This window comes from Ranitomeya variabilis, chromosome 4 (genome assembly GCF_051348905.1).
Source record: "Ranitomeya variabilis isolate aRanVar5 chromosome 4, aRanVar5.hap1, whole genome shotgun sequence".
Taxonomy (NCBI): domain Eukaryota; kingdom Metazoa; phylum Chordata; class Amphibia; order Anura; family Dendrobatidae; genus Ranitomeya; species Ranitomeya variabilis.
This window is the reverse complement of record NC_135235.1, coordinates 733,569,893-733,592,664: the sequence shown is the minus strand read 5'-3', so window position 1 is coordinate 733,592,664 and position 22,772 is coordinate 733,569,893. Positions and strand designations below refer to the sequence as shown.

Sequence of the window (22,772 nt, the reverse complement as noted above, 5' to 3'; positions counted from 1 at the left end):
TGATCTCTGGGTTTCAGCCACCCCAAACATCTCGTCTAGTAACGAGTGTCTTACTTCCTCCTCCTCAACCCCCATGGTGCCTCTCACCATACTAATTAGTTCATCCATATCTTTGGAAGAAAAGTAATATTTCTTATTTTCTGACTTAGGGGTGGAAGTGGAGCCCTCATTCTCCCTAAAATCCTCCAAATCCAGGCCCGCGTTTGAGTCAGATTCCACAAGTACCATCTTCCTTATCTTAGGAGGAGGGGTTTGTGGTACTGGTGTCTGGGAAAAGTAGCCATAGAGGATTGGACCTCCTGTTTTATGAGGGTCTTGATGCTATCCAGGTGGGAGGGCTGCTCCGTACACAACACCTCATCCGTGCACGGCTGGCAAAGCTTTTTCTTATGTGTGGAAGGGAGCCTGGAGGCGCATATACCACACTTGCGGCTTGAGACCTTTTGTCCCTAACAAGAGAGAGCGAAGGTATACTAAGTAACCCATGGGTTACAAGTATCTGGTTAGCAGGGAACCATCACCTACTACTTACAGTAGGAGGAGGAACGCTGGGTTCTTCAGTCGCAGATAGGGAGAGTTTGTCGCTGTTCATGTCAGTGTGTCCACAGTCACAGGGGAACATAGACAATGAGTCTTACCTGGTCGCAACCTTGACCAGGATTTTAAGCAAAACTGGCCAAAAATTGTTAAAAACGGAACAAGTCTCCATCAATGCACATCATGATTCTATGTGTGGCTACCACAGATAACATCTGACCTATATATTATAAATGGTCATATGCACATATACCAGTTTTGAAAGATAAAAATATATTTATATCTTTAATAGAAATGTAAGGGATCAATGTCCACAATGATAATGGATTCAAGTACTCATCTGAAGTCACAGCCACCCACCCGCCTGACATTGCCTCAGCGCGTTTCGCCTCTGTGGCTCATCAGGAGGCCTCCTGCCATATAGTGCGTCTTGATAGAAGGTGATGTGCACCGAATGATATAAACCTCTGCTTAAATAGCCCGTTATTACCTCTGCCGGATATCACCCTACGCCATGATCTCTCCATCAAAGCATGCCTCGCGTGCATTTCAATCTGGAGCTAACGGAAGTAAGTAATGTCTTCCGATGAGCAATCTGCACATGCCTCACGTGGAATGCATGGAAGCTTGTAAAATATCCTCCTGTTCAAAGTGTCCCGGGTCATATCCTCCGGCGCATGAGCAAAAGACTGTAACTCACACTGCGCATACCAGGCGAGAGCAATAGACAAACCGATTGGGCCCTATTTTTGGGGAGCAAAGAATCATATATTGCACTACCACATAATAAAATAAAACACCACAAAAAAAAAACAAGCAAAAGTGCTTACCTGTTTATGCCTCAAGTCAAATGCACTATCATGGTGCAGCGGGTCCAAGTAAAGATGGCGACTACACAGGTGCGGTAATAACAAATGAGACAGGAAGCCTACAATCAGGGATTGGCCGCTTGGCACACCAGTGCAAATAAATCTGCAGCAGTGTTCACACAGAGTATGCACAGCAACTGGGTCATAGCTTGTTAGTAACACCCTGTGGTGGGCTGCCCAGTACTAACTGTAATGCGTCCTGTGTGAACAGAGGCCACAACATACAAAGCCATCAGGGCCCAACTGCACCTAATAAAAGAATCAATAACCCGGGTCACCAGCAATGTATTTTTTCCTTTATGAAATGGTATATCAATAGCCAGGTATTACATTAGTGTCTTGCTGTTTCATTAATATAGGTATAATTTATTCAATATTATGAATTAAACTGGTCATTTAAATGACCTCCCAACATTCATATAAATATATTATTAAATCCTTATGAGGCAAGGCAGACCATTTACAGAAATGGATCAATGGTATTAATACATAGAAATCTATGCATTCTTAATAGGAGAAAAATAGTAATTGGCTAGTCAATTAATTTCTCAGTATCTAAAAAACAATACGGTAGTCTAGCCAAAACAGGCAAATGACATCTGCTCATTTATTCCTTTAAGTTGCAGGGAGTCAAGTCTAAATATCCATTCACACTCCCTTCTAAGAATGGTCCCATCATGGTCACCTCCTTTGGGGCCTAGTTTTACTACCTCAATAATCTCCTTGATGGACTAACCTCATATGTCGGGCCAAGGGGGTATCTGTCATGGTTCTCAATGACAAGAGAACTACAGAAACGCATAAATCAGGACTAGCTCTTGGATGATGGAAGCTAGAGCTGACCGTGAGCTAAACCTACCGCACAACTAACAGTGGCCGGGTAGCGTGCCTACGTAGTCCCTAGACGCCCAGCGCCAGCCGGAGGACTAACTAACCCTGGCAGAGGAAAAACAGGCCTGGCTTACCTCAAGTGGAAATTCCCCAAAAAGGTGACAGAAGCCCCCCACATGTATTGACGGTGAGTTCAGAGGGAAAAGACATACGTAGTATGAAGGCAGGTTCAGCAAAGCGAGGTCCACTTACTAGATAGTAGGAAAATAGGAAAGGGAACTTCACGGTCAGCTGAAAACCCTATTTACAAAACCATCCTGAAATTACTTTAAACTCAAGTCTCAACTCATGAGACTGGAGTGGTAATTTCAGCTCACAAGAGCTTCCAGCTACAGCAATATACAATAACTGTGAACTGGAACAAAAATGCAAAATAATACTCAGGACAAAAGTCCAACTTAGCTGATCAGAAGACTAGGAGCAGGAACATGCAACAGAAAGCTCTGGTTACATTGATGACCGGCAAGGCAATGACTGAGCAGCGAGGTTAAATAGGAAACTCCCATATCCTGGAGGAAACAGGTGAACAGAGAAAGTGAAGACAAGTCCAGTACCACCAGTGACCACCGGGGGAGCCCAAAACCAAATTCACAACAGTACCCCCCCCTTAAGGAGGGGGCACCGAACCCTCACAAGAACCCCGAGGGCGATCAGGATGAGCCCTATGAAAGGCACGGACCAAATCAGAGGCATGAACATCAGAGGCTGTCACCCAAGAATTATCCTCCTGACCGTAACCCTTCCACTTGACCAAATACTGAAGTTTCCGTCTGGAAACACGGGAGTCCAAGATCTTCTCCACGACGTACTCCAACTCACCCTCAACCAACACCGGAGCAGGTGGCTCAACGGAAGGCACAACAGGTACCTCATACCTGCACAATAATGACCGATGGAAGACATTATGAATAGAAAAAGATGCAGGGAGTTCTAATCGAAAGGACACAGGGTTAAGAATCTCCAAAATCTTATACGGGCCGATGAACCGAGGCTTAAACTTAGGGGAAGAAACCCTCATAGGGACAAAACGGGAAGACAACCACACCAAGTCCCCAACACGAAGATGAGGACCAACACGACGACGACGGTTGGCAAAACGCTGAGTCTTCTCCTGAGACAACTCCAAATTGTCCATTACCTGCCCCCAAATCCGATGCAACCTATCCACCACAGCATCCACTCCAGGACAGTCCGAAGACTCCACCTGACCAGAAGAAAAACGAGGATGAAACCCCGAATTGCAAAAAAATGGAGAAACCAAAGTGGCAGAACTGGCCCGATTATTGAGGGCAAACTCCGCCAACGGCAAAAAGGCAACCCAGTCATCCTGATCCGCAGACACAAAACACCTCAAATAAGTCTCCAATGTCTGATTAGTTCGTTCGGTCTGGCCATTAGTCTGGGGATGGAACGCAGACGAAAACGACAAATCAATGCCCATCCTAGCACAGAACGCCCGCCAAAATCTAGACACGAACTGGGTCCCCCTGTCAGAAACGATATTCTCCGGAATGCCATGCAAGCGAACCACATTCTGAAAAAATAGAGGAACCAACTCGGATGAGGAAGGCAATTTAGGCAAGGGAACCAAATGAACCATCTTAGAGAAACGGTCACACACCACCCAGATGACCGACATTTTCTGAGAAACAGGGAGATCAGAAATAAAATCCATAGAGATGTGGGTCCAAGGCCTCTTCGGAATAGGCAAGGATAACAACAATCCACTGGCCCGAGAACAACAAGGCTTGGCCCGAGCACAAACATCACAAGACTGCACAAAACCTCGTACATCTCGAGACAGGGAAGGCCACCAGAAGGACCTAGCCACCAAATCCCTGGTACCAAAGATTCCAGGATGACCTGCCAACGCCGAAGAATGAACCTCCGAGATGACTCTATTGGTCCAATCATCGGGAACAAACAGTCTACCAGGCGGGCATCGATCAGGTTTATCCGCCTGAAACTCCTGCAAGGCCCGTCGCAGGTCTGGGGAGACAGCAGACAATATTACACCATCCTTAAGAATACCGGTAGGTTCAGAATCACCAGGGGAATCAGGCTCGAAACTCCTAGAAAGGGCATCCGCCTTCACATTTTTAGTACCCGGTAGATATGAAACCACAAAATTAAACCGAGAGAAAAACAACGACCAGCGCGCCTGTCTAGGATTCAGGCGCCTGGCAGACTCAAGATAAATCAAATTCTTGTGATCGGTTAATACCACCACCTGATGTCTGGCCCCTTCGAGCCAATGACGCCACTCCTCAAAAGCCCACTTCATAGCCAAAAGCTCCCGATTACCAACATCATAATTTCGTTCAGCAGGCGAAAACTTTCGAGAAAAAAAAGCACAAGGTCTCATCACGGAGCAGTCGGAACTTTTCTGCGACAAAACTGCCCCCGCTCCGATCTCGGAAGCGTCGACCTCAACCTGAAAAGGAAGAGTAACATCAGGCTGACGCAACACGGGGCAGAGGAAAAGCGGCGCTTAAGCTCCCGAAAGGCCTCCACAGCGGCAGGGGACCAATCAGCAACATCAGCACCCTTCTTGGTCAGATCAGTCAATGGTTTAGCAACATCAGAAAAACCAGTAATAAATCGACGATAAAAATTAGCAAAGCCTAAAAATTTCTGAAGGCTTTTAAGAGAAGAAGGCTGCGTCCAATCACAAATAGCCCGAACCTTGACAGGGTCCATCTCAATGGACGAGGGGGAAAAAATGTACCCCAAAAAAGAAATTTTTTGAACCCCAAAAACACACTTAGAACCCTTCACACACAAAGAGTTAGACCGCAAAACCTGAAAAACCCTCCTGACCTGTTGGACATGAGAGTCCCAGTCATCCGAAAAAATCAAAATATCATCAAGATACACAATCATAAATTTATCCAGGTATTCACGGAAAATGTCATGCATAAAGGACTGAAAAACTGAAGGGGCATTTGAAAGACCAAAAGGCATTACTAGATACTCAAAGTGGCCCTCGGGCGTATTAAATGCGGTTTTCCACTCATCCCCCTGCTTAATTCGCACCAAATTATACGCCCCACGGAGATCAATCTTAGAGAACCACTTAGCCCCCTTTATTCGAGCAAACAGATCAGTCAGCAGTGGCAGAGGATACTGATATTTGACTGTGATTTTATTCAAGAGTCGATAATCAATACACGGCCTCAAAGAGCCATCTTTCTTAGATACAAAGAAAAAACCGGCTCCTAAGGGAGAGGAAGATGGACGAATATGTCCCTTTTCCAGGGACTCCTTAATATATTCTCGCATAGCAGCATGTTCAGGCACAGATAGATTAAATAAACGACCCTTTGGAAATTTACTGCCCGGAATCAGATCTATGGTACAATCGCAATCTCTGTGAGGAGGTAGTGAACCAAGCCTAGGCTCCTCAAAAACATCACGATAATCAGATAAAAATTCCGGAATCTCGGAGGGAATAGATGATGAAATGGAAACTAAAGGTACGTCCCCATGAGCCCCCTGACATCCCCAGCTTAACACAGACATTGCTTTCCAGTCAAGGACTGGATTATGGGCCTGCAGCCATGGCAATCCAAGTACCAGAACATCATGTAGATTGTACAACACAAGAAAGCGAATCATCTCCTGATGGTCCGGATTCATACGCATAGTCACTTGTGTCCAGTATTGTGGTTTATTACTAGCCAATGGCGTAGAGTCAATACCCTTCAGAGGTATAGGAACTTCCAGAGGCTCTAAATTAAACCCACAGCGCCTGGCAAAGGACCAATCCATAAGACTCAAAGCGGCGCCAGAGTCGACATAGGCGTCCGCGGTAATTGACGACAAAGAACAAATCAAGGTCACAGATAAAATAAACTTAGACTGCAAAGTGCCAATTGAAATAGACTTATCAACTTTTCTTGTACGTTTAGAGCATGCTGATATAACATGAGTTGAATCACCACAATAGAAGCACAACCCATTTTTTCGCCTAAAATTCTGCCGTTCGTTTCTGGACAGAATTCTATCACATTGCATATTCTCTGGCGCCTTCTCAGGAGACACCGCCAAATGGTGCACAGGTTTGCGCTCCCGCAAACGCCGATCAATCTGAATAGCCATTGTCATGGACTCATTCAGACCTGTAGGCACAGGGAACCCCACCATAACATCTTTAATGGCATCAGAGAGACCCTCTCTGAAATTCGCCGCCAAGGCACACTCATTCCACTGAGTAAGCACAGACCATTTGCGAAATTTTTGGCAGTATATTTCAGCTTCCTCTTGCCCTTGAGACAGGGCCATCAAGGCTTTTTCAGCCTGAATCTCTGAACTAGGTTCCTCATAAAGCAACCCCAAAGCCAGAAAAAACGCATCCACATTGAGCAACGCAGGATCCCCTGGTGCCAATGCAAATGCCCAATCCTGAGGGTCACCCCGGAGTAAGGAAATTACAATCCTGACCTGCTGTGCGGGGTCTCCAGCGGAGCGAGATCTCAAAGACAGAAATAACTTACAATTATTTTTGAAATTCTGAAAACGAGATCTATCCCCGGAGAAAAATTCTGGTAAAGGAATTCTAGGTTCAGATACAGGAGCATGAATAACAAAATCCTGTAAATTTTGAACCTTCATAGTAAGATTATTCAAACCTGTAGCTAAACTCTGAGGATCCATTTTAACCAGGTGAGATCAGAGTCATTCAAGGATTAGAAGGAGAGAGAAACAAAAGCTGCAAATTAAGCAGAAATGCTAAAGAGCCAACTATTGAGCAAGCTCAGAAAAAAAAAAAAAAAAATTTGCAGACTTCTTTTCACTCCTTTCTTCTGCCAATAGTTTTAACACATGGCCGGTCATACTGTCATGGTTCTCAATGACAAGAGAACTACAGAAACGCATAAATCAGGACTAGCTCTTGGATGATGGAAGCTAGAGCTGACCGTGAGCTAAACCTACCGCACATCTAACAGTGGCCGGGTAGCGTGCCTACGTAGTCCCTAGACACCCAGCGCCAGCCGGAGGACTAACTAACCCTGGCAGAGGAAAAACAGGCCTGGCTTACCTCAAGTGGAAATTCCCCAAAAAGGTGACAGAAGCCCCCCACATGTATTGACGGTGAGTTCAGAGGGAAAAGACATACGTAGTATGAAGGCAGGTTCAGCAAAGCGAGGTCCACTTACTAGATAGTAGGAAAATAGGAAAGGGAACTTCACGGTCAGCTGAAAACCCTATTTACAAAACCATCCTGAAATTACTTTAAACTCAAGTCTCAACTCATGAGACTGGAGTGGTAATTTCAGCTCACAAGAGCTTCCAGCTACAGCAATATACAATAACTGTGAACTGGAACAAAAATGCAAAATAATACTCAGGACAAAAGTCCAACTTAGCTGATCAGAAGACTAGGAGCAGGAACATGCAACAGAAAGCTCTGGTTACATTGATGACCGGCAAGGCAATGACTGAGCAGCGAGGTTAAATAGGAAACTCCCATATCCTGGAGGAAACAGGTGAACAGAGAAAGTGAAGACAAGTCCAGTACCACCAGTGACCACCGGGGGAGCCCAAAACCAAATTCACAACAGGTATCCCTATCATTTCTAATATCTCCTAGATGTTCACTCACTCTTATTCTAAATTCCCTTTTAGTTTTTCCTACATAGTCTCTTAGGCAGGAGCACGTGGCCTTATAGACAGCCCCTGAGGGTTTACAATTTGAAAAGTCTCTCTGATAAAATCACTTTCCTGTGGAGGAACTCTCGATCTCTGATTGAGCCACCAGGCCAGCATATAATAGTTTTTAATATTTCTGGGCTGCAGGGTCCCTTTACTGACAGGTGTGAGTTGGGGGCATTATCAGACATAGGGTGCATCTAGGGAATAACAGGGACAGCCGTTGATGAGCGGAGGCGCCACAACAAAAATCCCACAAGGGTGCCAACCCCTGCTGTAAGGCAGGTATCAACACAGTTCAATATTAGGGAACTGCAGCAAAAACAACCATAAAGGGTTTTTTGGTTCTTGTTTTTGGGTATACACAGTGTGTTTTTTTATTTTTGGTGAGCACATACCACCTCGTGGGTGGTTTTTTAACTTTAATTAAATAAAGGTTATCTTTTTAATAGGGATTTTTCATGATTTCGTGTCAATAAAAGCCTCCAATCATTCCACAACAAAAAAAAAAGCAAGTCCTCACTCAGGTCCATCATCTGTTAACGGAAATATGGGGGCTTCCTCGTTACTGCTAGTACAAAGGCTCTGGAAAAGCGTTATGGCTACTCACCCACCTAAAAGAAATTCTGCGCTCCCAAATTCAAATGCCCACCTCCCTTCTTAGCCCCACACTGTACCTAAGCCACATATATCATCCACATGTTTGGTATTTCTGTAGTGATTAGAGGCATAAGGTACTGATGACTGCAACGTACTGGTCACTACAGCGTACTGGTCACTACAACGGCAGTTTGCATTTTTCACTCAGCAACATCCACTGCTGCCTGTTTCTGGGAAACACCCATGGAGTCAAAATCATCACTACACTTGTAGATAAAATCCTAAAGGAGTATAATTTCCAAACTGGGGTCACTTGAGGGGGATTCTGCTTTTCTGGCATTTAGGGGCTCTTTATATAGAGTCTGGAAACTATTCTATAATAATTTGTTCTCCAAGAGTCAAATAGCGCTCCGGTCCTTTAGAGTCTTGCTGTGTGGCTAAGCAGTACTCTACTGCCACATATGGGGTTTTGCCAAGTTCAGATGAAATTGTGTAACACATTTTGGCACCATTTTTACCCATTTCCCGGTTTTAAAATGTAAAATCTGGGGCTAAAACAATTTTTTTGTGTTAAAAATGTAATTATTTTTTCTTCACTGCCCAATGGTATCAAATTCTGTGACACACTTGTGGTGTCAATATGATCACTGCACTCCTAGATGAACTCATTCAGAGGTAGTAGTTTGTAAAATGGGGTCACTTATGGGGGTTTCTGCTGTTCTGGCACCTCAGGGGCTCTGCCAATGTAATATGGCCCCCTCAAACCAATGCAGCAAAACCTGCACTGTAATATGGCGCGCCTTCACTTTTGTGCCCTGCCGTGCTCCCAGACAGTAGTTTTATGCCACATACCGGGTATTGGCATACTCAAGAGGAATTGCACAACAAACTTTGGGGTCCATTTTTTCCTGCTACCCTTGTGAAAATTAAAAAATTGGGAGCTAAAATAGCATTTTTGTGGTAAAAATGTTTTGCTTTTTTTATTTTGACAGCTCAATATTATAAAATTATCTGAAGCCCCTGGAGGTTCAAGGTGCTCACCAGACATCTAGATAAATTCCTTGAGGGGTCTAGTTTCCAAAATGGGGTCACTTGTTGGGGGTTTCCACTGTTTAAGCACATCAGGGGCTCTCCAAACACAACATGTCGTCCGCTATTGATTCCAGCCAATTATGCATTCCAAAAGTCAAATGGCGCTCCTTCCCTTCCGAGCACTGCCATGCGCCCAAGCAGTAGTATCCCCCCACATATGGGGTATCGGCATGCTCAGGAGAAATTGCACAACAAATATTATGGAACAATTTCACCTTTTACCCTTAAAAAATGCAAAATATGGAGCTAAAATAGATTAATTTGGGAAAAATGTGATTTGTTTTTATTTCCACAGCTCTACGCTATAAACGTCTGTGAAGCACCTGTGGTCTCAATGTGCTTAATACACATCTAGATAAGTTCCAAAATGGTGTCACTTGTGGCGGGTTTCCACTGTTTAGGCACATCAGGGGCTCTCCTAGCGCATCATTGCAACCGCTAATTATTACAGCATATTTTACATTCAAAAAAATCAAATGGCGCTCCTACCATTCCGAGCCCTGCAGTGCACCCAAACACTAAATTTTCCCCACATATGGGATATCGGCATGCTCAGGAGAAATTGCAAAACAAAATACATAGTCTACTTTCTCCTGTTACCCTTGCAAAAGTAAAAAAATTAGGTCTAAAGGAAAATGTTTGTGAAAAAAAAGTAAATGTTTATTTTTTCCTTCCACATCCCATTCATTCCCGTGAAATACCTGAAGGGTTAATAAACTTCTTGAATGTGGTTTTGAGCACCTTGAGGGGTGCAGTTTTTACAATGGCATCACTTTTGGGTATTTTCTTTCATATAGACCCCTCAAAGTGACTTCAAATGTGCGGTGGTCCCTAAAAAAATGGTTTTGTAAAATTTGTTGGGAAAAAAAAAATAAATAAAAAAAAAAAACAATTTTTGAAATTTTCAACATTTTTGCCAAATTTCCTTTCTTTCACAAATAAACGCAAGTCATATCAAAGACATTTTACCACGATCATGAAGTACAATATGTCAAGAGAAAACAATGTCAGAATCACCGGGATCCATGCAAGCGTTCCAGAGTTATAACCTCATAAAGTGACAGAATTGTAAAAATTGGCCAGGTCACAAAGGCAAAAATAGGCCCGGGCACGAAAGGGTTAACTGAAAACTACAAATAAAGATTAAACAACAACAACCACAAGACGGATTTCATCACCAGGTATCAATGTAATATGTATAAGTCAGTATAACGGTGCTGACCTGACACTGTCTGTAGGTTACTGTGCACAATCCTGCTGACAGGTTCCCTTTAGACTAAGATCTTAGGCATTTGGAAGAGGCGATGGAGAGCTTTTTTTAAGACTATCAGGGAGTTACAGACTCACATAAGTCAGGCAGATCAATCCCACCACAATCAAACTATCATACAGAATGAACAGGAAAAAAAGGCATAGCATAAAAAAAGTTACATTCCCAACAACGTATGTACGAGGGGAGAACTCCGACAGTAAACCAGAGTGGACCATTGGTGCTACTATGAGTCCTGACCAGAAGAGTAGAGAAAGTATTAGCACCCCCATTTCAGGAGAGATTGTGCAGTAATCTGAATTCCTTATGATCAAAAACAATGTAGTTTATGACGTGAAGTGAACCCATGAAACCAGGGCTCAAGCCAACACATCTCCTGCAGGCGGGAATAAATGTATATTACAGTCATCAGCCGCGCTCAGCTTAGAGATATATCATGGCACAGGTGTAATGTTTGTTATGTAGTTTACCACAATCCTCCCAAAAATTAGTTTTAATACAAATTGAAAAGTCAGAATAAAGGGAAACTCTTAATATTGTACAGAAATTCACAATGTTGTCGATACTAAAAGTGAAGTTTGACCAGAAAGACTTGACCTGGTCTTGTAGGGACCATATGAGCACATTCAGCAGCACAGGAGGGAGAGAAGGGAGATTCATCCAATAAGATATCAGGGATCTAGGAAGCCAACAGCATCATTACCCTCCGCTTTCTATTACAGGCCCATCATAATATTTTTCGTCAAGTGATTTTCTAACTTGTCAGCACATTCTATGTACACTGTTATTTGGCTTTATAGTTTACAGACCTGGGCAGGTAACAGTCAGTGTCTCCTAATCCCAGGGGGTAGGTGGATCTTCCAGGTTGTAAGATCTATAGAAAAGGGCTTTCAAAGCCCAAAGTCATTTGGATGGAGGAGAATGTTGTGGTCTAGAGGCAAAATGGTGATCATGGTAATATGGCCGGACTACACCACTGATAAAGCAGCCACAGCCGGTGACTGAGAAGAATCTGTGATTTCTCTGCATTTAGTGGTTACTACTCACCTGGGTTGTCATATGTAGGAATCTCCTCTTTACACCGCTCATCATCCCTCACATATGTCTCTGTAGTATTAATATGGGTCAGATCTTCACCCTGAAACAAATATTGAGAAAAATCACCGACAGATGGAGAAGTCCCATCTATGATCAGCTCTAATCCTGCCATCTCCACCGTTCTCATTACACAAGTATAAAACATATAATACTGGTGGATAAAACATGACTGAGCACAAGACCTTCACAGCCGTCTACACATCATAGGGGAGATCTCATGACACCTTCTCTCCATCTACCTGATGATCCTGAGAGACATTGGGATCTTCTTGTTTACAATCCTGTAGAAGAAGAGGACGGGGACATCTCTCTGGTGTTGTCCTCTTACTGGATAGTTCTGGAGTAAACACATACAGGGACTGAATTCATTCTTTACATACAGATAATTATAGGCCGTGTGTATTTAGTCCTGTCTATTACCTGGTGATGTGAGGGGCTGGGGAACCTCCATCATGACGTCCTTGTACAGATCTTTGTGTTCTTCTAAATACTCCCACTCCTCCATGGAGAAATAGACGGAGACATCCTGACACCTTATAGGAACCTGACACATACAATGATATCGTCATCCCCCCGATCCCTTCATAGTGTTACTGTATAATGTCCCAGCATTCCCAGCAGTGTCACCTCTCCAGTCAGCAGCTCAGTCATCTTGTAGGTGAGTTCTAGGATCTTCTGGTCATTGATGTCCTCATGTATCAGGTGAGGTGGAGGCCCCGTGATTGGGCTCAGGGGTCTTCCCCATCCCTCAGACACAGGGTCCTGACAGCGCTCACTAGAGATCTTCTTCACTACTGTGTAATCCTGGTTATGGAGAGACACATTAATAAATCTCACTACAGACATTTCCAGAGTCCTCACCTCTCCAGTTCTGTCCATCTGTTATTCCCATAGATAAGAATGATGTAATGTGACGTCATCAGAATCTCTCACCTCCCCAGTAAGCCGGAAGAGGATCTCTAGAGTGAGGTGTAATATCCTCTCCGCCATCTTGTCTCTGTCCATATCAATCCTTGATGGGTAAATCAGGAAATTCTCTTATATAGAAGATCTTCACTGAGAGGATCCGATATTGTAGAGACCTGAATGAGAAGAAGATGAGCCGATGTAACATCATAAAAATCCTGTGTAATAATACAATTACTGGAGATAATAAGGGAAACATATGAGGAGATTTATTATTTTACAGTATTTAGTTTTCTTCTTTCCATCTACTAATAAAACCTATATATTTAGGCCACAGACAACAAGCAGTTTCTCCCTCGGAGTCGGCAGCTGAATACGTTCCTCATAGACTCATCTTCCATAACGCTAATTCTCGTCTCATTTACCGACACTGGAATTGGCATTAGTAATACTGCAGGAGATATTCATTACACGGGACAGGAGAAATAACTACTTCATGAGGACGACATCTTCATCTTCTACTGCGGCTCTAGAAACAGATCTGTCCAGAGTCGGTCACTGACTCCATCCCCACCGGCCTCTATATGGAGGTTTCCCGTCTTCCCCGCACTGGAATCTTCTATCACGTTAGATCTCAGCTCGGAGTCACACACAGAAGTTGAGGCTTTTATAAAAGATTTTTTTGTAAGAACAACAAGTTTATAAATATAATGGAGGGTTTTTGGTATTTTTCCGTAGTCTTTCACATATTACATGAAAAACACCCAAACAAAAGAGGTGTTAAAATGTTAAAAAAATAAAATTAGGAATGGAGGCTCTGGGAAAACATTATATTGTATGTGGGGGGTGTTGATACTGTGGGAAAATTACACTGTGGGCAGGAACCAAGAAAAGGCGCTGTAAGGTATCAACAATGGGGGTAAGGGAGGATTTATTATCTAGTGGTTTAGGTGGTAGAATATTGTGTGGGGGAATGGAGGAACTGTGGAACATTACACTGTGTGGAGGCCCCGTACTATGAGAGTAATACAGGTTTCCTCGGTTCCAGTCTTTCATAGTTGGGTCGTTTGTATCTATCAGCAGAAAAGGAACAAAACCATTGTGATTCTTATAAGGAGACAACACAAAACCCCTAAATATAACATTTTATAACAACCCCACAATCTGTGACTCTTCAGGGTAACTCGCTCTCTCACCATTGGATTAGAGCTGATACTATGGAGCTAAAGGGACTAAACAGACTTTCTGTCACCTCCATAAAGGGGCACTTTTCCGTGTTTGTCAGAACTGTCCGAGGATTATTAGAGGCGATAGTTTCCCCCCAATTAGAAGGGACACCTGTGGATATTGGGGTCTTTACCTGCTACAGTTCTGGTGTGTGGAGCCTCTACCTGCAGAGCCGCACAGGACCTGTGATGAGGTCACAGGAGGGGAGGAGTCAGGGGTCACATGATCAGGGGCCTCCTTGTATGCAGGACTCTGCTGTGCTGGTTGTCATGGTGCTGGATGAGGGGAAGTTTCTGTGTGGGGTCAGGAGGGGTTTACAGTGTGGATGTAGCAGAGCCGTGTGTGCGAGGTGTACGGAGCGGAGCCGTGTGTGTACGAGGTGTACGGAGCGGAGCCGTGTGTGCGAGGTGTACGGAGTGGAGCTTTGTGCACGAGGTGTATGTAGTGGAGCTGCATGTGTACGGAGCAGAGCTGTGTGTGTGCGGGGTGTACGGAGTGGAGCCGTGTGTGTACGAGGTGTACACACGCCTCCGCTTCGTACACCTCGTACACGACACCTCTCCATTATTAATCTGGCTTAATGTCACCTTACAATAGCAAGGTGGCATTAACCCTTCATTACCCCATATCCCACCGCTACACGGGAGTGGGAAGAGAGTGGCCAAGTGCCAGAATAGGCGCATCTTCCAGATGTGCCTTTTCTGGGGTGGGGTGGGGGGCAGATGTTTGTAGCCAGGGGGAGGGCCAATAACCATGGACCCTCTCCAGGCTATTAATATCTGCCCTCAGTCACTGGCTTTACCGCTCTGGCGGAGAAAATTGCGCAGGAGCCCACGCCAATTTTTTCCGCGATTTAACCCTTTCATTTCATAGCTAGAGCCCCCAAATTTGACACACAGACACTTCTTACATTCGTGAAGAGGAATATGTGATAAAAGAAGGTATATGAGATGGTTTACTATATGTAAACCATGTCTCATATCCTGTCGGGTTTATGAAAGAGAAAGAAAAAGCCGGCAATTGAATTAGCGGCTTTTATGCTATCTAGCGCTGCATTAAATATAAATATACATATATAGGTGTCTCACTGACATATATATATAGTGCCTACAAGTAGTATTCAACCCCCTGCAGATTTAGCAGGTTTACACATTTGGAATTAACTTGGCATTGTGACATTTGGACTGTAGATCAGCCTGGATGTGTGAAATGCACTGCAGCAAAAAAGAATGTTATTTCTTTGTTTATTTTTTTTTTAAATTGTGAAAAGTTTTTTCAGAGGGTCATTTATTATTCAACCCCTCAACCCACCAGAATTCTGTTTGGTTCCCCTAAAGTATTAAGAAGTAGTTCAGGCACAAAGAACAATGAGCTTCACATGTTTGGATTAATTATCTCTTTTTCCAGCCTTTTCTAACTATTTAAGACCCTCCCCAAACTTGTGAACAGCACTCATACATGGTCAACATGGGAAAGACAAAGGAGCATTCCAAGGCCATCAGAGACAAGATCATGGAGGGTCACAAGGCTGGCAAGGGGTACAAAACCCTTTCCAAGGAGTTGGGCCTACCTGTCTCCACTGTTGGGAGCATCATCCGGAAGTGGAAGGCTTATGGAACTACTGTTAGCCTTCCACGGCCTGGACAGCCTTTGAAAGTTTCCTCCCGTGCCGAGGCCAGGCTTGTCCGAAGAGTCAAGGCTAACCCAAGGACAACAAGGAAGGAGCTCCGGGAAGATCTCATGGCAGTGGGGACATTGGTTTCAGTCAATACCATAAGTAATGTACTCCGCCGCAATGGTCTCTGTTCCAGACGAGCCCGTAAGGTACCTTTACTTTCAAAGCGTCATGTCAAGGCTCGTCTACAGTTTGCTCATGATCACTTGGAGGACTCTGAGACTGACTGGTTCAAGGTTCTCTGGTCTGATGAGACCAAGATCGAGATCTTTGGTGCCAACCACACACGTGACGTTTGGAGACTGGATGGCACTGCATACGACCCCAAGAATACCATCCCTACAGTCAAGCATGGTGGTGGCAGCATCATGCTGTGGGGATGTTTCTCAGCCAAGGGGCCTGGCCATCTGGTCCGCATCCATGGGAAGATGGATAGCACGGCCTACCTGGAGATTTTGGCCAAGAACCTCCGCTCCTCCATCAAGGATCTTAAGATGGGTCGTCATTTCATCTTCCAACAAGACAACGACCCAAAGCACACAGCCAAGAAAACCAAGGCCTGGTTCAAGAGGCAAAAAATCAAGGTGTTGCAGTGGCCTAGTCAGTCTCCTGACCTTAAACCAATTGAAAACTTGTGGAAGGAGCTCAAGATTAAAGTCCACATGAGACACCCAAAGAACCTAGATAACTTGGAGAAGATCTGCATGGAGGAGTGGGCCAAGATAACTCCAGAGACCTGTGCCGGCCTGATCAGGTCTTATAAAAGACGATTATTAGCTGTAATTGCAAACAAAGGTTATTCCACAAAATATTAAACCTAGGGGTTGAATAATAATTGACCCACACTTTTATGTTTAAAATTTATAAAAATTTAACTGAGCAACAAAACTTTTTGGCTTGTAAGATTTATGCATCTGTAAATAAATCCTGCTCTTGTTTGAAGTTTGAAGGCTCTAACTTATTTGCATCTTATTAAACCTGCTAAATCTGCAGGGGGTTGAATACTACTTGTAGGCACTGTATATACACTCACCGGCCAATTTATTAGGTACACCATGCTAGTAACGGGTTGGACCCCCTTTTGCCTTCAGAACTGCCTCAATTCTTCGTGGCATAGATTCAACAAGGTGCTGGAAGCATTCCTCAGAGATTTTGGTCCATATTGACATGATGGCATCACACAGTTGCCGCAGATTTGTCGGCTGCACATCCCAAAGATGCTATATACAAGGCAGGATGGATCCATGCTTTCATGTTGTTTACGCCAAATTCTGACCCTACCATCCGAATAATTCTGACCCTACCATCCGAATGTCGCAGCAGAAATCGAGACTCATCAGACCAAGCAACGTTTTTCCAATCTTCTACTGTCCAATTTCGATGAGCTTGTACAAATTCTAGCCTCAGTTTCCTGTTCTTAGCTGAAAGGAGTGGTACCCGGTGTGGTCTTCTGCTGCTGTAGCCCATCTGCCTCAAAGTTCGACGCACTGTGCATTCAGAGATGCTCTTAGGCCTACCTTGGTTGTAACGGGTGGCGATTTGAGTCACTGTTGCCTTTCTATCAGCTCGAACCAGTCTGCCCATTCTCCTCTGACCTCTGGCATCAACAAGGCATTTCCGCCCACAGAACTGCCGCTCACTGGATTTTTTTTCTTTTTCGGACCATTCTCTGTAAACCCTAGAGATGGTTGTGCGTGAAAATCCCAGTAGATCAGCAGTTTCTGAAATACTCAGACCAGCCCTTCTGGCACCAACAACCATGCCACGTTCAAAGGCACTCAAATCACCTTTCTTCCCCATACTGATGCTCGGTTTGAACTGCAGGAGATTGTCTTGACCATGTCTACATGCCTAAATGCACTGAGTTGCCGCCATGTGATTGGCCGATTAGAAATTAAGTGTTAACAAGAAGTTGGACAGGTGTACCTAATAAAGTGGCCAGGGAGTGTATACCTATTCTATGTGTATATATCTACTCCATTCTAACCTGTCAGTGTGATTTTACTGTACACCGTGCTGAATTACCGGCTTTTCAAAGGACACCGGTGCGTAAAAATCGGACAGAACTCGCATGATGCGAGTGCTGTGCAATTTTTTTCTCGCACCCATTGACTTGCATTGGCGAGTCTCGTCCGAGAATCGCAGCAATACGCAGCAAGCTGCGATTTTTTTCTCAGCCGATCCAGATTTTTCTCAGTCCGATTTCGGCTGAGAAAAAAAATCGCAAATGAAAAGACACCTATTGAATAACATTGGTCCGAGTGCTATCCGATTTTTTATCGGATTGCACTCGTCCGTTTTTCTCGCAAGTGGAAAGGGGCCCTTAAGCTGTAATATACAGGTGCATCTCGCAAAATTAGAATATTATTAAAAAGTTAGTTTATTTCAGTTCTTCAGTACAAAAAGTGAAACTCATACATTATATAGAGTCATTACAGAGTGGTCTATTTCAAGTGTTTATTTTTGTTAATGTTGATGATTATGGCTTACTGCCAATGAAAACCCAAAATTCAGCATGGATGCAGTAATTGATGCCAAAGTAGACCCGACCAAGTATTGAGTGCATTTACTGAACATACATTTCAGTAGGCTAACATTTCAGATTTTAAAATAATTTTTTCAAGCTGGTGTTATGAAGTATTCTAATTTACTGGGATAAATTGGGTTGATTTGGGTATTTATTGGCTGTAAGCCATAATCATCAACATTAACAGAAATAAACACTTGAAATAGATCACTCTGTTTGTAATGTCTCTATATAATATTTGAGTTTCACTTTTTGTATTGAAGAACTGAAATAAATTAACTTTTTGATGATATTCTAATTTTGTGAGATGCACTTGTACATTAAATCACGCCTGCAGGAGATGTGCTGGTATGGCTTGAGCCCTGGTATCATGGATTCACTCCATGTCCTAAATTACATAATGTTTTCAATCCTAAGAAATTCAGATTACTGCACAATCTCTCCTGAAATGGGGCGCTAATACGTTCTTTTCTCTTCTGGTCAGGACTAACAGTAGCTCCAATGTTCCACCATAAATGAGTGTTAGTTTAGTGTTGACGCTCTCCCCTCAAACATATGTTGTTGTTAGAGATGCAACATACAATAAAAAAATGTCTTTTTTTTCCAGATTGATCCTTAATATAGTTTGATTGCGCTGGGATCGGCCTACCTCACTTACTGTATGTGAGTCTACAACTCCCTGGTATCTTTACAAAAGGGTCTCCATTTCTTCTGCCAAATGCCCGAGATCTAAATTTAAGACATCTCAGCTCTACACTATTATAAAAAGTTCTCTTTAAATGTCCAATATTTCCTCTTGAATATCCTCTGACAGAAAATATTGTCCCTTGCAATAGTTTAGATTACCAAGAGCCACCTCTAATTACTACCCCAGAGGTTTTACCACTAGTTACTCATTTTTATTGAAGAAGACTGTTGAGTTTGATCATTTCAGTAGATCTTTTGTTGTTTATAGTCAGTTTTTGACTACAGAAGTGAGTGTCCAAAATACTCTGAATTAACAAATTCCTGCAGCCAGTGTTGTGTTCCTAATCAGGGCCCATTTTTCAAATCTGACGTGTGGTGGTAACTTTGAAATTCTTCACAAAGGATGATAGGAAACAACTGGACCTTACAAATTATTTTCAAAATTCTCTTGAATCTTCTGGTTGCCATGTCTTCTCCACTACCAGCGCTGCCTGCTGAATGAATAAGGCGGCTCCTGGTGACAGAAGCAGATGTTGCAGGAGCAGATACCAGGGGAGATGGGACACGCTATGTGCACAAGACCTATTGTGACAAAAGTGCAGAAAACTAGAGCAATGGAAATCCCCATAAAGTGACACCATTTTGGAAATTATAACCCAGAATCATTGATTCTAAATGTGGTTTGGGCACACCGCAAGGCCCAGAAGCGAGGGGGAGATTTGACTTTGGAAGAGCAGGTACTGCTGGACTGGTTGATGGAAGCCATGTTGCTTTTCAAGAGTCTTTGAACCACTAATATTGTGGAAACCTCTGTTTTTCCATTGAAAGAAGATGGACCTGAGTGGTGATTTATTTTTTGTGAGATGAGTAGAAGTTTTTATTGGTATTATTTTTGCATACATAACATTGTTTGGTGGCTTTTTATTCCATATATATGGGATGGAGGCAGAAGGAACAAACAGTTCATTCTATGAGGCTTTCTATTAGACTGAGAACTGTCATTGTATTGGTGAATAATTCAATATTTTTGCATAACTTGCTATTTTTACTGACAGTTTAAGTAGAAATGTTCAAAAATATAAAATTAAAGAATAATTTATAAAAAAATAATAATTGGTTTTATTCTTAGCAGATATCCCGAAACCGCTGTCTGTGGATGGATACCATGTTTTGGCATAGGTGGTTTTCCCTTATTGGATGCTGCCCTTCCCGTGGTTGTTCCTTCCCAGTGAAAGACCTGGCTATTCATTGCTTGCGTTGAGAAACACGTGATGGTGTCTCCGCGGTTTTTCTATATGCATTTGCATAGTTCCCATAAGGGATGGGGGCAGTGTTCTGGTTCACTGCGTTGAGAAACACGTGATGGTGTCTCCGCGGCTTTTCTACATGCATTTGCATATTTCCCATAAGGGATGGGGGCAAGGATCACTGCGTTGAGAAACACGTGATGGTGTCTCCGTGGTGTTGGATGTTTTGATCTCCCCGAGGTCATCATTCATCCTTATGTTCATAGCCTTTTCACTAGGCACTGCTCCTAATAGCCAGTTTCCTACTCCACACTGATGAGGGGCAAATAGCCCGAAACAGCTGTCTGTGGATGGATACCATGTTTTGGCATAGGTGGTTTTCCTTTATTGGATGCTGCCCTTCCCATGGTTGTTCCTTCCTGGTGAAAGACCTGGCTATTCATTGCTTGCGTTGAGAAACACGTGAGGGTGTCTCCGCGACTTTTCTACATGCATTTGCATATTTCCCATAAGGGATGGGGGCAGTGTTGTGGATCACTGCATTGAGAAACACGTGATGGTGTCTCCGTGGTGTTGGATGTTTTGATCTCCCCGAGGTCATTCATCCTTATGTTCATAGCCTTTTCACTAGGCACTGCTCCTAATAGCCAGTTTCCTACTCCACACTGATGAGGGGCAAATACCCCGAAACAGCTGTCTGTGGATGGTGTTGTGAATTCCGCTCTTGGGCTCCCTCCGGTGGTTGTAAGTGGCACTTTTGTGAGTTCTGCTCTTGGGCTCCCTCCGGTGGTTTTAAGTGGTACTGCTGCTTCTTGGATTTAGTAGTCAGCAGCTGCTTCCACTGATTGTCTTTCTGGCTTGGCTATTTAGCCTGGTTCTATCCTTCAGCCTGTGCCAGTTGTCAATGGTTCCTGGTTGGATTCACATCTCTGCTTGGATTTCCCTGATATTCTGACCAGTTCAGCAAAGATAAGTCCTTGCTTTGTTCTTTTGCAGTCCACTTGTTGTGGACTTAATCTTTCTGCACTTTCTATGTTTTTTCTAGTCCAGCTTGTCAGTATGGATTTATTCAGTTAAGCTCGAAGCTCTGGGAAGCAGATTTACCCTCCACACCTTTAGTCAGGTGTGGAGATTTTTGTAAACTCTGTGGTGGATTTTTCTAGTTTTTAATACTGACCGCACAGTATTCTTTCCTGTTCTATTTATCTAGCTAGACTGGCCTCCTTTGCTACATCCTGGTTTCATTCTGCGTATGTCATTTCCCTCTACACTCACAGTCAATATTTGTGGGGGCTGTCCTATCCTTTGGGGATTTTCTCTGAGGCAAGATAGCTTTCCTGTTTCTATCTTTAGGGGTAGTTAGTCCTCCGGCTGTGACGAGGTGTCTAGGGAGTGACAGGAACATCCCACGGCTACTTCTAGTGTTGTGTGTCATGATCTCCATGGCCAGAGAACTAGCATAAGCCTCTATAGGAACAAGCTCTTGGAAGATGTAACTATACTGACCATGAACTAAACCTACCGCATCATCTAGAAGTAGCCAGGTAGCATGTCCTACTTTTTATCCCTATATGCCCAGCGCCGGCCGGAGAACTAAATAATGCTAGCAGAGGGAAATATAAGACCTGACTCACCTCTAGAGAAATGCCCAAAAAGGAGACAGAGGCCCCCCACATATATTGGCGGTGATATGAGATGAAACAACAAACGCAGCAGGAAAATAGTTTTAGCAAATTTGAGGTCCGCTTTCTAGATAGCAGAAGACAGAAAGCATACTTTCATGGTCAGTAGAAAACCCTAACAAAACACATCCAGAAATTACTTTAGGACTCTGGCACTAACTCATAATACCAGAGTGGCAATTCCTGATCAACAAGAGCTTTCCAGACACAGTAACGAAACTGCAGCTGTGAACTGGAACCAAAATACAAAAACAAAACATGGACGAATGTCCAACTTATCTAGTAGATGTCTGGGAGCAGGAACAAGCACAGAGAGGCTTCTGATAACATTGTTGACCGGCAAGCATCTAACAGAGAAGCCAGGTTATATAGCGACACCCAGATCTAATCAGAACAGGTGAACAGGGAAGATGATGTCACAAGTTCAATTCCACCAGTAGCCACCGGGGGAGCCCAGAATCCAAATTCACAACAGTACCCCCCCCTCAAGGAGGGGGCACCGAACCCTCACCAGAACCACCAGGGCGATCAGGATGGGCCCTATGAAAGGCACGAACCAGATCAGAGGCATGAACATCAGATGCAGTGACCCAAGAATTATCCTCCTGGCCATATCCCTTCCACTTGACCAGATACTGGAGTCTCCGTCTGGAAACACGGGAGTCTAGGATTTTTTCCACAACGTACTCCAACTCACCCTCAACCAACACCGGAGCAGGAGGCTCAACGGAAGGCACAACCGGTGCCTCATACCTGCGCAATAACGACCGATGAAAAACGTTATGAATAGAAAAGGATGCAGGGAGGTCCAA

General features: G+C 43.7%; 1 protein-coding gene across 1 annotated transcript in view; it reads right to left on the bottom strand.

Moving 5' to 3' along the window:
• The window catches only part of LOC143767952 (uncharacterized), a 39,721-nt gene extending 25,366 nt beyond the window's left edge, over positions 1–14,355 (bottom strand). Inside the window, exons 1-6 of the mRNA XM_077256513.1 lie at positions 14,276–14,355; positions 12,943–13,091; positions 12,637–12,813; positions 12,430–12,553; positions 12,249–12,346; positions 11,959–12,049 (exon numbers count right to left, since the gene is read on the bottom strand). Coding sequence (XP_077112628.1) covers positions 11,959–12,049; positions 12,249–12,346; positions 12,430–12,553; positions 12,637–12,813; positions 12,943–13,014 — 562 coding nt within the window. The 5' untranslated portion in view covers positions 13,015–13,091; positions 14,276–14,355. The remainder of the gene's footprint in view (positions 1–11,958; positions 12,050–12,248; positions 12,347–12,429; positions 12,554–12,636; positions 12,814–12,942; positions 13,092–14,275) is intronic.
• Positions 14,356–22,772: the final 8,417 nt, after the last annotated feature.